Consider the following 17,302-nt stretch of genomic DNA (forward strand, 5'->3'; position numbering starts at 1 on the left):
TGGGGGAGGCCTGGCAAGCACAGAGCCCACAGAGTGCAGCACTTGCCTGTGACTGAACAGGTACCAGAATATTCATCAGCGAGAGCCTGGCACTTCCCTGGCTGCCCTGGGAGCTGGAGGAGCGTGGTGGGAGGTGGGAAGATGGCTGCTGCAGGCCTTGGGACACCGAGCACGGCACGCACAATGCAGCCTCTGTTCAAAGCACGCAGCAACAGAATCGAAACCACTTCATTTCAAGGGGCATTCAGGCCTGGAGCCGCGACTGGCACAGGGACAATTCTCCAAAGTGGCAGAGCTCCTGTTGAGGGAGCGAGTCCTGCCTGGTTCCTGTGGATACAGCAGTGCAAGAGCTTCAAGGGCCAGGGCCTCTGCATTTGTCCACCCACAGTCTGAATTTTCAAAGCTGGATCTCAGAAAATGAAGCAAGATAGATTTTTTTCAGATTTCTAACTGACTGCTCAAGAGCTTAAGCCTCTATTTCATTACACCACTGCAAGAGGAACATGGGTCTGTACCATCAACCATTTACCTCTCCACAGCTGCAATGGGTATTATTTTAGGTACTCTTGACTGCAGCTCACCTGTGGGAGAGACAAATTGTTCACCAGGTTACCAGAATGGTGTTTCACCTGTGCATGCAGCAGGCAATCCAGCAACAAGATGCAGCTCAGCTTTGAGATGATTAAACAGATGAAAAATACGAGGCTTGAGGGATCCAGTTTCACTGCTGCTACACAGAAACCAACAGTAAAAAGGCTTTATTTTTTTTCTCAGTACCCAGAATGCAGAATTGAACTCAGGAGACTCTTCCCCTACCTCAGAGAGGCTTCACAGACTGATTCTTTTTATGTTAAGACAAAAGTATCCAAAAGGACTTGAAACACCAGCACAGTTTGCCAAGGGAATAGAATTATTCCCAAAGCCAAAACCAGAGTAAGATGTTATCAGTTACTCATCTTCAAAGGGCACCCAACATACACTTTATATTCTTGTACACTGTGATTCACAAGCATGAGATACTGTTAAAGATGCACTTTTAAGTTAAGGCTTAAAAAAAAAAAAAAAAGTCTTCAGCTCTTTAAATATTGAAGCTGTTAAAGAAACCATGAAGCAAACAACTTTTAAAAGCTCTTCTGTCATAGGGAGAATGCCATGAGTCACACACACATTAGCAGATATGTGCAAATCTCTGCTGCAACACAAGGACAGACCTCAACAACTTTGCCATCAAAAAATCATCTACATTTTAAGCCTGTTATTCACAACTGTAACACTTAATTAGAACTTGCAGTTTGTGGCTGTGGGAGTGTTGCAGAACATACCACAGCAATAAAAATACTGCACCTGTTCAAAAGTGTGAAAAAATTATTTGAAACTTTCATCTGCAGTATTTGGGTTACCAGTTACACCTGAGGTACCAGCTAAAGCACCATTTAACTTCAGGTGCACATTGCAGTGCCAAAAAATATGCAAATTAAATTATTTAATAAGTCAGGCAGGCAGGAGGCTTCCACATGTGGTAGAAGTCAAGCGTGGGGAAGCTTTAGCTTAGCCTTTCACAGTGTTTAAAGGTTATCTTATCACCTTACTGTTTGCTATGAGCCATCTCAATGCAAAAAGAACAGTATCATTCTCATTTCCACTGCCAAATCTAACATCTGCAGTGTCTGCATTACAAAAAAATTACCTCTTTGTACTGAAGAAAGCAATATGCAGGTCTCACTGGAGATTCAAGAGTTTCTCTTTTACCCAAACCTTACAGACACCCTATTACTACACTGCCACATCACACCAACATAACTTAACACCATGGCCACCCTCAAATCTTGGGTCCTCTGTTAAAAAAAACAAAACAACACAACAAAAAACATAGGATTAACAACACTGAAGGAAAACAATAGCTTTGTTTCCCCTTATCAAAGTAAATTCCTTTGCAAGACTATTTAGCTTACTGTTCTCATCTTCATACTCCACCCATTTTCCAGTATAGGTATCACAGTAACTGGAGTACCTTTAAAAACTGAGTACTTCATTTTCAAATTATTTAGATAAGCTTTCAGATAAAAAGTTTTAGAAAAGTAGTATTTTTCACCAGAATCTACCAATAATGTATACCATTTTGAAAAATCTGGATGTGCTGCAAATATCCATCCTACCCCCCAAACAGAAAGCTGTTGATCTAAACTTTAATTCCCATGATGATTACCTGGGAGTTTTACTAAATGCAGTACTGCTTCCTGTAGGTTTCTATGTAGATCAGAACTTGGTTCACTAAGTCACCTTAAAGATAAAATCTGAGCTGCTCACTTTCCAGGCAGTATTTGTGTGCTAATGATGCCTTTCTGCACACCCATTTTACTCTGAAGGAGCATTTCCAGCTTACAGAGGAGCAGCATGTTTTACTTCTGGGCACATCTGTTTCCTACACTTAAACTACACTCTTGATCTAAAAGTGTTATCAAGTAAATTTATGAGGCACTTAAGCACTAAGTATCTACGTGAATCTCTCGTCAGCCCCTTAACACAAGAGAGTAGGGAAAGAACACAGTGTGAAAAATAATGAAAGATCTGAGTGTCAAAATAACTCTGGCAATCTTAAATGTCATAGTCTTACCTAGAAAGAAGAACTGGCACTTTCTCATTTGTAAGTGACATTAAAGGAAAGCAAGATGAATTTTATAAGTTTTATTATACAAAAAATGATCCAAACCCATAAGAACTCTTCTACAGTTCTAAAAGTTTTGTTCTGCAACCTATACTTCCATATGCTTTTCCAAAAAGGCAAGGTAAAAATCCTCATTAGTTCCACTTTCTTCTTAGCAAGAGTCTTGAAAAAAACCAACCGTAGTTGCATCAAAATTTATTCTTTGTACTCCAGGAATTGCTGAAGTCTTTTCTTATGTTCTGTAGACACTTGTACAGCACTAGAAACAAATGCACAACATTTTACATTAAAAGTAATACAGCACAAAAATAAAGTCTCATGCCAAAATTGAGTGTATATTGAAATCAATTACACTGAAGCTAAATTTTATGAAAAACCATCTATGTTCCAGGACAAAGAAGGGTATTAACCCTTGAAACTGCCAATTCTTATCTCAACAGCTTCTAAAAAATACCTATACCAGGAAACCTTGCCCATTTCCTTACCTCTAAACAACAACTGATTAACTTGCAAGGATGGTTTAGGTAAGAAAGAATCTCCTAAAATGATCCCTCCTGTGTACTGAGCACTTCTAAACTGAGGGACATTTCATCCCCAGAGGGAGAGATGGGCAGATATTACAAGGAAGTTTCAGTTCCACATATTCTAAGGCCAAGTATGGAAGTTTGCCTGCTGGGAGAGTGGCTGAGGAAGAGCTGTTGGACAACCAAGAAGCGATGGAATTTCATTATTTGGACCCTTCATAAAATTCTCTCTCTGCAGAACAATTGTCTCTAGTTGATTTATTTTCTTTTCAGCAGCTCAGATTTATTAAGCAAGTGGTATTCATGAACTGCTTCTAAAGAGTTCATGAAAAGTCACTAAGAAAAATTGCCCAGAAATCTATGAATAATAAATTTCTAAGAGGGACCATATATCTACACAGGAAGTTTTTAAGGTTCCACAAATCAAAAAATACTAAAATACCACATTATAATAATGACCAGAAGGGATTTTTTTTTCCCCCTAAACTTCCCTTTTCACAGGTTATACAATAACATTAATTAAAATAAATTAAACAAGCAAGCAATCATGAGGAAGTTCTTACTTCAAGTGTTCTCCAAAGACAGTAGTTATCCGGTATAGGGCTGTTTTCAGAGATGCTCTAAGTGCAAACCGTAGTGTTTTGTAGGATGTGTCCACCAGACTCCCTGAAATTCGGGGAGGTTTGCTAGAAACATGTGGCAGTTTGAAATGTCTGTCTACTACCTGATTGGGGAAAATAGATTCTTGTCAATTATTTCATAATGTAACTAGTGACATGTTTGTGTCAAATAAAGCAAAAACAAAGTGCAAGTTCAGAAATTCCACCAAGATACACAAAAATGTTTTGGAGACTGAGTTCTGTGAAATAAGATTCTCTGTTACTGAGTCTTAAGCTAAGCACATCACATGCTACAGGAGAAACACAATTCTGTCCTGTTTCTTTCACAAACAAGGATATTGGCTTTTTCCCCCCTCGGTGACTGTTCTTGGAATAGATGACTTACACTGAAGAACTTTAATAACCTCTAAATTCTTTCCAAGGATCTCCATTAGGGCAAAATGTAAAATGATTATGTTAATAGGACATGGACAGCCTTGGAAATAAAACTAGACTTCTAAAAACACACATTACACAAACATCAGTAATTTGAGAGTGTGGTCTTAGTATTAGCAGAGACACAGATTTTATCTCCTCAGATTTGCAATGTCTCCAAGTACTCCATGTTGCACCAGGAATTGTGTGCAACCAAATAAAGATTAAATTCCAGCCCTGCAAAAGATATTGTATTAGAATTGCTGCATCCCTGAAATAAATTCTTCAACTAGTACACAGTAGCATTTCTTTAAAACTAAACATTCCATATTTTCTCCTTCCACATTTTAAAAAACCAACAGGGTTTTTATTCAGCTGTTTCACAGTGTACATAGTGGCAGCCAGCTGTTTTCATTAGATTAACTGCAGAAGAACTGTTTTGTGGCAGGAACTTCAATGTTATGACTAGTCAGCAAGGTTATTATGTAAAATCAACAAGATTCCTTCTCCTCTCCTAAACTTGCCTTGCAGCAAGAAAAAGTTAACAGTTTTACCTCCTGAAGAGTCAGTAATGTGTTCAGGATAGCTGGCAGTGTAGTTTGGACAACTCCAAATTGGTCTTCAGTAAAGGAGGCTGCTACCAAGTGAGACAGACCTGTAATAAAAAAAAAAATTGTTGTAATTAATGCTTCAAAAGGTGAGAATCCAAAAACAAAGATCATGGTGTTCCAGAAGATTCCATTAGTGTGCCAGAATTCCTCAGGACTTGCTGCTGCCAGCTGACAGTCAGCTCTGACTCAAGGACTAACCACTCACTTGTTTGACAGGTGTATAAGATCTTGAGGTTGGTAAAGCAAGTGAGATTATATAAAAATTATGTGTGATTCCCATCTCCAGACTCTATACATGCCAAGCCATCATGTTCAATCTGACACAGTACATCCACCCATAAAACACATCACTGAGGAAAATTATCAACTTTTCACAGTCAAATGTAATAGAAGATTCTATCAACAGTGGTATTTACTCATGACTTTGAAAGAAGAAAAATCCAAAATGTAACTTCATACTGTCATTGTTCTTCTAATTCTCTGCAAACCATCTTTTTTGTTTATTTGCTAAGTGCCTCCCTCAGCTCTCTGATAAACAGAGAAAGACCCAGAGCCTTTAGTCAGAAAAGCTGTTGTAAAAAGGCATCATAAATCTGTCACTAGGAAAAATGTAAAAGTGATACATGGGTTCACATGAGAGAAGCACTAGAAATCAAATTTAGGAATCTGTACAGAACATAAAGTAAGAGATCGCATGTGGGATCTCAAAACTAACAAGTGAATTAGACTTTAGTCATGTTGATGTCTGAAATGCAGTTGTGTTTCTGTCAAAAGCATTTCAAAGATTTGTATTGTTACATTTATACAGCACAGAGCCCAGAGAGTTTTCCATGAACCAACAGAGTGGATCACCTGGAAACCACTTACCTTCCAAAGCCCAGATGTGCATTTGGGCATCAGAGAAGACAGCCTGGATGGAGGCTTCTGGGTGCTGAGAAGAAACCAAAATGTTTTGAGTACACTTTATAAATAACATCACCAAACTTGTAGATTTCAGAAGAAACCTGCAAGCCCAACAGATTTTGGGAAATAGACAGAAAAATCTGATCTAAGGAAGTAAAATTCCTTTTGGAGAGGAGCTGCCCACAATGTTACAGCTGTAATTGAGGAGGGGGATTAAAAAAGGGGGAAGGATATACACTAGCTAGTTTTCAAGGGCTAAGAATGCTTTAAGCAAAATGCAGTTTCTAATCAGATGAGTTTTAAAAAGCACTGTAATTCTTATTTTCTGCAGGTATGGAACAATCCTGCTGCAAAACTCACAGCAAGCAAGAAGTTGTACTTCTGGAAAGCTTCAGATGAAAATACAGGTTTTAAAGCCATCACCTGTGTCTCAAACACAGGACCACCCTTACCTTGCTGAAGAAATACATTATCAGCGCCCGTTTGGACAAGAAGGTTTTTATCTGAAAAGAAACAAAATATTAAACATATCATCTGCATTTATTTAAGGCATGCACAGTTGGCCCTTCTCAATCCTACCACCTTCACACAGCATAAAGCCATTGGGAGTGTAGGGAAGGATTTGTATTATATAAGCTAAGTGGAGAAGGAAGTAGTAATTCCATAAAGTGGGGAATTCTTCCAGAGAGGTATCACCTAAGCTGCACCTCCTATGCACTGCAATTTTACTCCACCTGTTCTTGCTTGTTCTGAAGCCATGTGTAAATAAATCTTGGCTGCACTGCCTCGGTGCCAGTTCTTGCAGCAGAGAGCACAGGGAAGGATTCATGGTGAGAACCATTCATTTGCTGATCTGCAAGAAAAAAATACAGTATCTTCAGGAAAATTGATGGCTGTCAGTTTAATCCTCACAATGCAGCTCTCCATTGATAAGGCTACTGCACCTATGGCTGTGAGGCTCAATTGCTGTGGAAGAAGCTCTACCTGAAACTGATGTCCACAGCTTTGGTCCCCTTCTCATGACATGGGGACTTTGGACTGGTCCGTGCCAAGGAGACTTTACATCCACAACTCCCATCTTGTAATTTAAAGCAGGAGAGCTGAAAGGTGAACCAACATCAGAGCCAGGAGATGTCTTCACAGGCATCAGGGATGGCTTAACCAGTGGAGACATGGAGGCTCTGAGAACAATGTTAGACCTCTGTGACTGGAATGACATGTCTTCTATCCCAGCAGCTCCTAGTGACAAAGAACACACTGCATGAAGACAACAGGCTGGCACAATGACACAGGAGATGGGTTTGTTATTTGATTGCTAATTTAACACCTTATGTATCAGAGCTTTTAAGAAAGGACATGGTTAGCCCTCTGGTCTTGCAAAGAAGTACACATCAACATAAGCATGTAAGGTTTTTAAAGTTCATCAGCTTGAAAACAGCACATGATGAGAAGGATCCTTGTGAATTTATTTATTTTACTCCTGATAGCCAACATTACAACACCCTGCTATATATGTACATAAAGTGGGCTCTTAGCATTAAGTGCTAGAAAAAAGGCTGTCCACAGAAGAACGAAAAGTCATTCTGTTTGACATGTAAGAAAAGGCATGTCTCCAAATCCAAGGATAAGCAGCACTAAAAGAAATTCACCTGTGACATACCAACAGTGCCTGCTGTTGCCAGGGCACTGACTGCTAAGGGATTCCATTACCTGGCAGCCTTGTGCTAACACAGCTGTGCTGCCAGGAATGATGCCCAATTCTGGAATGTAAAACACTCAAAATGCCTGGAGGCTGCTCACAGCTCAGGAGTCAGACTGGGCTTTCCTCACTCTCTACAGTGGTATTAGTGAATCACACAAACATAAACAGAACCTAATTTTACCATCTTAAACTAATCATAAGAGCAGTTATGCAAATTACAGAGCATCTCTTGGCAAGACTTAAATTCTCCCTGTGCTGTGTTGAACCACTTACTGAAACTGTGATAATCAGACTTTTTTTATTCATGCAAGTATGCAAAAAATACTGTATTGAACATAATACCATACAGATAAACAAACTGAGGAAACATGATAATTGCAAATCTTCTAGCTATTTTGGGATTATTTCAATACAAATGCCTAAGACTGATTGGGGGAGGATCTTTTTTTGTATGCATTTATTTGCAGAAATCCCTCGTTTTCCTCATAAAATTTAATTGAGACTAAGGTATCTATTGCTACCTTCATGCTTTACAAACCTTTATGAGCATTTCCTCACATACCTGGAGTCTGTGGAGGTACTTTCAGCTCTCCCACTGGTGGCTTTGCTCTCCCATTTGCTGCTGCTGCTTCCTGCTGTGCAATCAGCCTCTGAGTCAGGTCACTCAGGAGACTCAAACACTCCCGGGATATCGCAGTCCAGTTGTGTGGGTGCCCACCTGGCATTGCACACAAAGAGCAGGATTTAACCCAGCTGCTCCTCCCTGCATCTGTTCTGACAATGTCCATGTGCTCCCAGCAGGAGCTTCACTGTCACGGTGCCACTCAGCTTCTAAAACGCCACAGGGCATTTCCACTGTGACAGCTTGTTTGTACCAAGAGGAAGATGAAAACATGAACAGATTCAATGGATAACTCTAAAAGACTTCAGTGAAACCTGCTAAGCAAGCAGGCAACACAGGCAGTTCAGCCCATCAGATCTGAAATCACTGAACAGCTACAATGAACAAATATCAGTGGGATGGCAACAGAGTTTTGAAGTAGTACAAACACTAGAATTACAGATAAGGTGCTACAAGAAGTTCCTGAAGGTTTCTAAGCAGTTTTAATTGACCTCCTCTGCCATATCTGAATACAGCAAAAGGACTGTGCACTAACTGAAGGTACAGCCAGTGTTTGCTCTCATAGCTGCAGTGGTGACTCAGTATTTGTGCCCAATTTCCCCACACTCACACCTCAACATTCAGCTTTTGTACACATCTGTTAAGATGTCCAGTCTGGGCTATCTGACTGGTGGTGTGAAGTGGGCCCTGCTTTCAAAGTCCTAAACCTGTGTTTCCTCATGACTCATTTAAATCCAACAGACACCAAAACTGATTGAGTTTAGCAGGTCAAACAATATGAATATAGATAATTAACATCATTTTGGAAAAGGCACCACTTGGAAGAGGCTCCTGGCTTATGTAGCATACCTTACAACATTACATAATTTCTAAGAGCATTTGACTAATGACTTTAAAAAAGGAATCAACACAAAATAATTTTTATAATTACCTGGCTGACTAAGGCTGAAGACTTCCTGTCGTCGAACAGGAGAATACTGGGAAAGTAACATCAAGTCTTGTAAGGCTAAAAACTACAAAGAAAGGAAAATGTTTTAGTGCATGCAAAGTCCAATGTACTTGCTTAAAAAATGTGTAGTTATCCATACAAAATCAATTCCTGCCAAAGGATGAGTTCACACTGGCTCAAACCAGTCATGTAAGAGAAAGAGAATGGAAGCAAATCCCTAAAACCACTCTGAATGGGGCTACTGAACTACTAAGAGCTTTACTGATATGTCAGTTCTCAGGAGTTCAAGATCTAACACTTGTTTTATTCTAATAGCTCAGGCAGAAAGAAATTAAGACTTTAAAAAGTCTAAGAAAAAAACCTGTTTTTGTAAACCAGAGCTCAACTACAGCTTTAGGGTCACAGTGCCTTATGGGACCAACCTAGCACTGCTTTTTCATCTGATTAAGCAATTCATGTGCCAAACTAAAAATAACCAGGTTTCTCACAATATGCAAAACCCTATTATAAACTGGAAATTTTAATGACATCTGAGATCATATATTAGATTTCCTGTTCCTTTAACTGTTTGTGCTCAACTCTTCCCCACCTATCCTCAGATAATCTTAAAAAGGTATTACAGCCTATTATATCTTCAGCCTTATCAGAAATCTGTAAAATCAGTCAAGGTAGATTTTGCATGTGTGAGAGAACATTCTTATCTTTATTTACATAATACCTCTTAAATGATGTCTCCAATTTCTAAGTGTTATAATCAGTAACTCCTATTAATAATTACCATAGATCAAAATTCCTCTTCTTTATTCACAGGTTTTAAGTAGCTTTTTACTATTGTCTTTTAGAAAAAAGAAACCAAACTTCCAGCGTAAGTATGGATATATTTTTTAGTTTCAAGAGAGAACACACATGTTAAGAGTTCAAATGTATGTTGCAGGGACAAGATGCTAAGAATACAAAGGTTTGAGGAAACACCTGCTTATGTGACAAGACTCAAAGCTGAGTTACAAAAACCTGAATGCCACCAAGCTGCTGTTTTTGCATCAGTACCCACTATGCCACTTCTGTTTCACACAGATCTTACCTCTAACTAAATGAATCTTCAGCTTACAGAAACAGCATGGTGAGCACCAGCAGATGTCACTACTAAACAAATTTTCATCATTAAATTCAACAGCCTGTGAGTGCTCTGAGTCAGTTTTTCAAGAAACTAACATCACCTCAGTGAACAGAACTGGTATCTGGAAGATGTGACTGGATGCTCTGAAAAAACCCTTTTCAGCACACATCTGTTAGGGAAGAGGCAGGAGTTCAATTACCTTTATAAGGAGGGGAGGATTGCTGTTTAAGATCTTAGGCAGGCACTGGTCTGTCTCCTGAGCAAATGTTGGTTGAATGGGAAAATGATGACTCTAAATACAAACATCAAAAGTTGTGTTATATAGAGGAAAGCACAAGAAAAATCTTATGAAAGACTAGTAAACTGGCCTGGAATTTCTAACATAGAAACAAAAAGAGCTTTACTCCTTTCATTTAAAATTTGGAAATCTTAGAAAATCCAGACATCTTCAAATAAATGTGTTCTTGTGGCTAATCTTACAATTTCTTTCCTGACTTTTCAGTTAACACTACACAAATATTTAAATGCAAAATTCAAAGCTTTTTAGCTCATTAAGAAAAACAAAACCGTTTGGATAAACAAATCTTTTTTCATCAGCCAGAAGGGCAAAGTCCATTTTATACTTTCACAGATGGATGATTTCTTTAGTCTTCCACGATTTTATAAGCAACACAGTAATTAGAGATGTTGACAAGGTGTTCACTGGTGCTTGTTATTATCCTTTGAGACAGGTTGCTCACACCTCAGAGCTGTTGTCATGCTTGACTCATTGCTGATCTGTTCTCCACATAGTCACAACAACTACACCTTTCTAATTAAAGCTAATTAAACACCCCAACAGCACTGTATTTGCCATTTCATTCCATGACTACTTTGCACCAATGCATACATTGACCCAGGATTTAAACCTCACTTTTTTTTCTTCTCTTATCAAGAGTCTTACAGTGTTTTAATTAAAAAAAAAACCAAACATAAACAGTTAGATGAACAATTTTTTTCCTCTCTAAGGAAATATCTGGAAACAGAAGCAGAGGAGTAAGAGGAGGAGGTGGCAGTAACAAAACATTAATTTTGTAAGGAGCACAGGTCTTGCTATAAGAAGGGAAAGTCAGTTAATGCCAGGCCTCTCTTGACTATTCAGTTATCAGTGACTACCTGTAGTGCTTGCTGTGAAAATTCAAGAACTCACACTGAGTTATTTCCTAGTAGAACTGCTTTTGAAATGAAAGAATTATCTGTGCCACACTGATGATGTAACTTGAGCACTGTCACAAATACTGACCTCTGTGGCATAGATTTTGAAGAGCAGCCAAGCAATGTACCAGGTCATCAGAAGAAACACACCACTCAACCAGGTATGGTAAAACAAGGAGAGATCCAATAAGCCACTCAGAGTGTCAAGAGGATGTAATTTACTGCAGATAAAATAACCAAGAGGATATAAGTATTTTAGTATTCCTATTAAGAAAAACTAATGAAATTAAGAAAAATAAATATGAAATAATTAATAATGGCTACAGTTTTAGTCAATTAAGGTATTAAGACTCCAGCTTCCCTATTTTAAAACAAACAGCAGTCATAAAAAATAAGACCTCCCCCCCAAAAAAAACCACCACAGAAAATCAGATAAAACTCATAGATGCAATCTGAAGTGTTTACCCTAATACTTTAGAGACTTACAGAAAAAAAACCCAACAAAACAGGTGATTTCCTAATTACTATTTTAATGACAACATGGTTCCTACAAGGGGATGCTGGTTCTTCTAGAATTCATTTCAGAAATGGCCAGAGCTCCCCACATTCTCTATGGGGAGACAAAGAACTGAGTCCTTCTGCCAAGCTGCACTTCCTCAACAAAGGAACCTCTCAACAATATTCCAGGTTTCCAGCACAATGTCCTACCCACCCATCTGTATGAAGATCCATCGTGGTACATATCCACACCTTTGGGATATAACCTAGGGGGTCAAAAAGAAACTCTGAAACAAATACATCAAAATACAAATACAAAAGACACACACAGTAGGCCAAAAATCAAAGACAAAAATAGAATTCATGCAGAGACAAGAGATTGGTCTTGTAACTCACATGGACAAGGAAACAATCTGCATTTGGGGTTACTTTGTTTTAAGAAGTAGAAAAAAGAGAATGAAAAAAGGCTTCAGGCTAGCAGCTATACACTGAGAGATGTAGACCTCTTTTATTGCTGCTTCTCACCAGCGAGTTAATTGTGTTTCCTCACTAACAAAAGAGGGTTAATAGTAATTTAATATTAATTTTCACTACAGCCAAGACAGCAGCAAAGTGCTTTTAAAGACCTAATGGAATCTGATATCGAACCACCATACTTCTAATTTATCCCCTGATGTAAATAAAGGGATAATAATTCTTGCATATTTTAACATCATTTAGGAGAACAATTACAACCAACAAAGAAGTCCTGATTTTTAGAAAGTCCAGTGCAATCATCTTCATCAGCACAGATTTTTCCTTTACCACAGACCAAACTCATCTTCTCATGGGAGAGACAGCCATCCTGCCTTTGTTTCTCAAGCTCCTTAAAATAATATACAGGGCACTTGAGAGTAAAGCCAAAATCTTTTTGCCTAAAATAATGGGATAATACAGTAACATTTCACACAGTGAACTCCTGCCCACTGCTGGTGTGTCAGGTTCAGCTCTGGAATTACATTTCCACTACCAGGCAATGGAAGGAGCAGTCTAAAGCCTGCTGATCAAAAACTGATCAAAGTTGTCAAATACAGGAATTAGAAATAAAAAAATAGATAATTTCAGGAATGCTTACCAAAAAAGTAATATGTGACACAGAAGTTTCTAACAAAATGTAGTGATTCCACACAACTGTGTTTTATCAGGAGAGGCAAGGATCTTCTGAAACGTAAATACTTGTATTGCTAAAATCAAACAAAATAAATAGTTTAGTATTCCACATGCAAAACAAATCAATGAAACAGTTAATAAAAACACAACAAAAAAGGACAAGGTACTTTAAAGCCTGAAGTCTAGATCAATTAAAAACTTAATTCAAGGTAATTCCAGGTGTTATATTATATGCTCCCAATCTTTCCTGACATTTTATAACCATTTCTAGTTCTTACCCTGTTTCCTGCTTGTAATAGTGAAAACAAAGAATGGGGTAAATTGACTCAATACACAAGGGAACAAACTAGAATAACCCTGTCTAAAGCAAAATAAAGAAAAGGAAAAAAAAGGGCATATTTAATCTACTAGATTTCATTTGCATTCTAAATGTTCAATTAAAATATAGGGAAAATTTAGACAAGCCTGAGTTCCAGAGTAATCCTCCAAGCAGCAAAACTAACATAACATTGATGCTTTCCTCCAAATAAATAAACTATACATGTTACCAAATGACTGAAGCAACCCAGTTGACAAATGAAACCATGAAAATGAAACTGTGCAAATGCAACCAAAGTAATTTAATTTTTTATTTTATTAGGTTGCATTACAAAAAAAAAAAAGAAAGAAAAAACACAAACAAAAACCCACAACAATAAAAAGGAGAAATAATAATATTGAAATACATTTTTTAAAAATATTCTAATTACAGCATTGCCAAAATGCTGCTTGGCTTGATGATGAACTGAATAGTCAGCATAATGCAGCACACATGTTTTTCACTAATAAAACCAACCTTGGCTAAAGACATCTCTTGCCAAATCGGTTGGACTGTGTCAGTCTGGGAATCAGGCAAAGTTAATGGCAGCTGTGAGGCTGCAACAATAGAAATATTTTTAAGATGATGTTTCACACTGGTACAGATTTCTGCAGGACTCCTCCAGAGGAATTAATGGAATTTCAGTTTCTATAGTGCTACACACACACACATACAAAGGTTTTAGATGTTGAGCTCTCAGCAAGATTTAATGTGCTATGTAATCTTGAACTTTTTTTTTAACTGTAAAGATTTTCAGCTTTTAGGTGGCCCTTGTCAGCTCCTGAAATTGAAACCCAGTTTGTGCACATTGTCTTTTTCCTGTAGCTCACCTGCCACCTCAGTCAGCTTTTAAAATGCATCAGAGGGGTATAGTCTAAATGTTGATTCCCAGCACCTCAATTTCTGTGTTCATTTAAAAGGAGCTGAGCAGGAAGGAGTAGGATGAACACTGGCATTTAAAGATGGGTATACTTCATCTGTCAGTGACAGCAGCTGCACACAAGCAGCTCCTGCTGCCATACTCATAAATTATCCTGGCATTTTTGATCACTGTTTCACTTATACATATCTTTCTACAAAGATGCTTAAACCTCTTACCTGTATGATTGGAAATGGCAAATAATTCATGTTGTTAATAAGATAGAAAAGGCTGTAACTGTATCCCAAGAAAGCTCCAGAAAGTAGAAAGAAAAGGTGATACTCATTTAGGCACATCTGAGGAACAGCATCTTCTAGGCTAAAATAGAAAACTTAGAATCAATTCTGAGTTCAAAACTAAAAGCTGTTCAAGCCTTAGGAAACTCAAACCAGAAGTTTGATTCTACTTTCCTGATCAGTGCATCTGATGCTATCTCACTAAGTTTTTGCTAAAGTAGGACTCCCACCACCTGTTTTTGAAACTTATGCATGAAACACATGCCATTAACCACAAGACCAAGACTTAGATCAAGTGACAACCAACTTGTCATCAACTTTCCATGAGGAATCCTGGCAGTGTAGTTTTTCTGGTCCAGTTATTTCTCTGTACATTGCAACATTTACACAGGGGGGTATGTTTTTGCCCTTTAAAAAAGAAAATCAACATATAATTGCTGGTTTTTGAGAATATCCAGATTCTTGGGATTCTTTCTGAAAGAAATGACCAGTGAATACATTTCACAATAGAAGTTCTTTGTTTATCATTGACACACACAATTACCCTTCTGAAGGCGTGCAGGACACAGCAAGAAACTGGAACCTCCCTTTCGTCATGACTGTAGCACACCAAGTAACCAGCATTCCCATGATAGCATGAACAAAGGAATGGATGACTTGCTGAGGGTGAATAATTTTTCCTATCAGTGCTAATCGAGAGCATGGTATCGATGGTACAACTGTAAATAAAAGCAGAAAAATCATTTTCACTTCTTACTAATAAAAACTTTCATAAAAAAAAAAAAAAAAGATAAAAAACCCACTGTTGTCACTAAAGAACTTTTCACAGTCAGGATCAGTCACTAAATTATAAATGATCATCCTATTTAATTTATGTATCAAAGACAGTTCAACAATTTACACAACCCACCTGCATAAAATTCAATGTTGAAGATGCTTATTATTATTATCACCATAGACATCAGGAAGATACAAAAGATGACATAGGAAGTATACAAATCATTGAAAGAATCTAAAAAAAATAAAAATAGTGTTGTTCAGAAAATTGTAATAGCACAGCAGTGATTAAGCAACAGAAAAGAGAACTTAAGCAATGGACAATAATCCACTGAGTGCTTAAAGGGGAGTAATGGTCAATGGGCTTTCTAATCCCACAAGAGTCTGCCCAGCTACACATTTCTGCACAAAAGTGTAAACTTCATAGAAACTATTTCACACCCTTAAAACTGGTTTTCTTATAAGTAAACACTCAGAAGTTTGTTTGAAAAAAACAACATTGAACTGTGGCTCAAATATCACATTTCCCTTTATTTAAGAAAAGCTGCAGCCATACAGTCACACTAAAAAGACAAGAAATTTCTTACACGGTGGTTCTTTTGGGCTTTTTCCTATTTTCAAGGGAGGAAGGAAGTCAATTCTCTCTGCCTGGAGCAGCTCAGTGATCACAGGCATCGAGCATCCAGCTAAAAATCTCTCAATTTTCATTGCAGGCACTCAGGGGAAGTTATTCTCACCATGCAGAGTGACTGCTTCAGGAATTTCTCTTAGGATTCAGTACACCATAGAGAAAACTGAAGCTGTTTATGGAAACAGCAGCTGCACACAGTGGAAGGGGAAGTGCGTCCAAGGACTCAGAACAGACAACTAAAGCAATTAACCTGTTGGCTTTTTTTTTTTCTTCTGGAAGGAATACAGCCACATGAACTTGCAACACGTACTCCTACCTAGGGTGGGCAGTGGCTGCTGCGGGTGTAACACAGGAACATTTCAAAGGCCAAACACTATTCAAAATACAAGTGTAACACGATGCCACCGTCAGTTCGTGTTATCTGGGACTGAGCCCAAAACAACAGAGCGTAGGAGACAAAAATCCAGAAACACAAACACGTGAGAGCAAAAACAGGAAAACGCGGCCGGGCACCTACTCGAGATCCAGCGCACCGGGTGGAACGGGTCGAGGCCGCTGAGGATGATGAAGGCCGCGGTGCAGATGGGCAGCAGCAGCACGGACCAGGTGATGGCGGCGGCCACTCGCCAGCCCAGCACCTGCGGGGACACAGCGTGAGGGGACCGGGACCCGCCTGCCCAGCGCCTGCACGGTGACAATGGGAGGGGCCGGGAGGGGGACCGGGACCCACCAGCCCAACGCCTGAGGGATGCGAAGGGTGAAGAGACCGGGGCTCATCACCCCAGAACCTGAGGGGAGATAGAGTGAGGGGCCGGAGACCGACATCATCCGCCAGCCCAGCACTTGAGGGGAGATAGCATGATAGAACCGGGACCGGAGGGGATGCGCCGCCACCCGCCAGCCCAGCACCTAAAGGAGCGCAGCCTATGGGGAGCGCAGTCCGAGGACCGACCTGCCGGAGCAGCGCCCGCTGCCCTCCCGCCGCCGCCGCCTCCATGGCCGCGGCCCGGCCGCTCGTTCAAAGCCGCCGCCCAGCGGCCCCACGTGCCGGCCTCGCGACACTTCCGCCGCGCGCCCAGGCGGCAGCCAATGGGAGGGCGCGCACGCCCACACCCCCCCGCCCCCCGGAGTGCGCGAGTGACGTCACATGCAGTGGAAACTACAAGTCCCGGCGTGCCCCGCGCGGCCATGGCGGCCTGAGGGGGTCTCCTTCGTGTCTAATCGGACAGAGTGCAACCCGGGGCGGCGAGGAAAGAAATTGTCACATTAGTCCACATGCCGTCCGTTTATTTACACTTTGAAAGGCTCGCTGGCAGCACGGGCCCACCCCAAGGGGGCTCAGTCCTGTCACAACACCCTTCCTTGGACCAAACCCTCCCCAACGCTTTAGAGCGTTAAGATGCTTTGTGCACA

At 39.7% G+C, this 17,302-nt stretch overlaps 1 protein-coding gene across 1 annotated transcript; it reads right to left on the reverse strand.

Moving 5' to 3' along the window:
- Positions 1 to 739: 739 nt before the first annotated feature.
- On the reverse strand, positions 740 to 16,894 carry NDC1 (NDC1 transmembrane nucleoporin). The gene is made up of 18 exons (XM_015636828.2): positions 16,842 to 16,894; positions 16,407 to 16,527; positions 15,392 to 15,493; positions 15,026 to 15,200; positions 14,425 to 14,563; positions 12,934 to 13,042; positions 12,034 to 12,085; positions 11,410 to 11,542; positions 10,327 to 10,419; positions 8,993 to 9,074; positions 8,002 to 8,157; positions 6,722 to 6,976; positions 6,472 to 6,590; positions 6,190 to 6,240; positions 5,702 to 5,765; positions 4,778 to 4,878; positions 3,753 to 3,913; positions 740 to 2,924 (listed from the first exon to the last, which is right to left on the reverse strand). Exons 1-18 carry the CDS (start codon positions 16,884 to 16,886, stop codon positions 2,861 to 2,863), a joined length of 2,022 nt encoding a protein of 673 aa, XP_015492314.1. The 5' UTR covers positions 16,887 to 16,894; the 3' UTR covers positions 740 to 2,860.
- Between the last annotated feature and the right edge of the window lie 408 nt (positions 16,895 to 17,302).

This window comes from Parus major, chromosome 8 (genome assembly GCF_001522545.3).
Source record: "Parus major isolate Abel chromosome 8, Parus_major1.1, whole genome shotgun sequence".
In the NCBI taxonomy this organism is placed as follows: Eukaryota; Metazoa; Chordata; class Aves; order Passeriformes; family Paridae; genus Parus; species Parus major.

Bases quoted from the DNA above. Each gene is read 5' to 3' on its own strand.
- NDC1 (XM_015636828.2), bottom strand. From the start codon at position 16,886: ATGGAGGCGGCGGCGGCGGGAGGGCAGCGGGCGCTGCTCCGGCAG. The intron at 10,420-11,409 runs GTCAGTATTTGT...GTTTGTATTTAG, and splicing joins TCAAAATCTATGCCACAGAG to AGTCATCATTTTCCCATTCA. The intron at 3,914-4,777 runs GTAAAACTGTTA...TTCCCCAATCAG, and splicing joins CATTACTGACTCTTCAGGAG to GTAGTAGACAGACATTTCAA.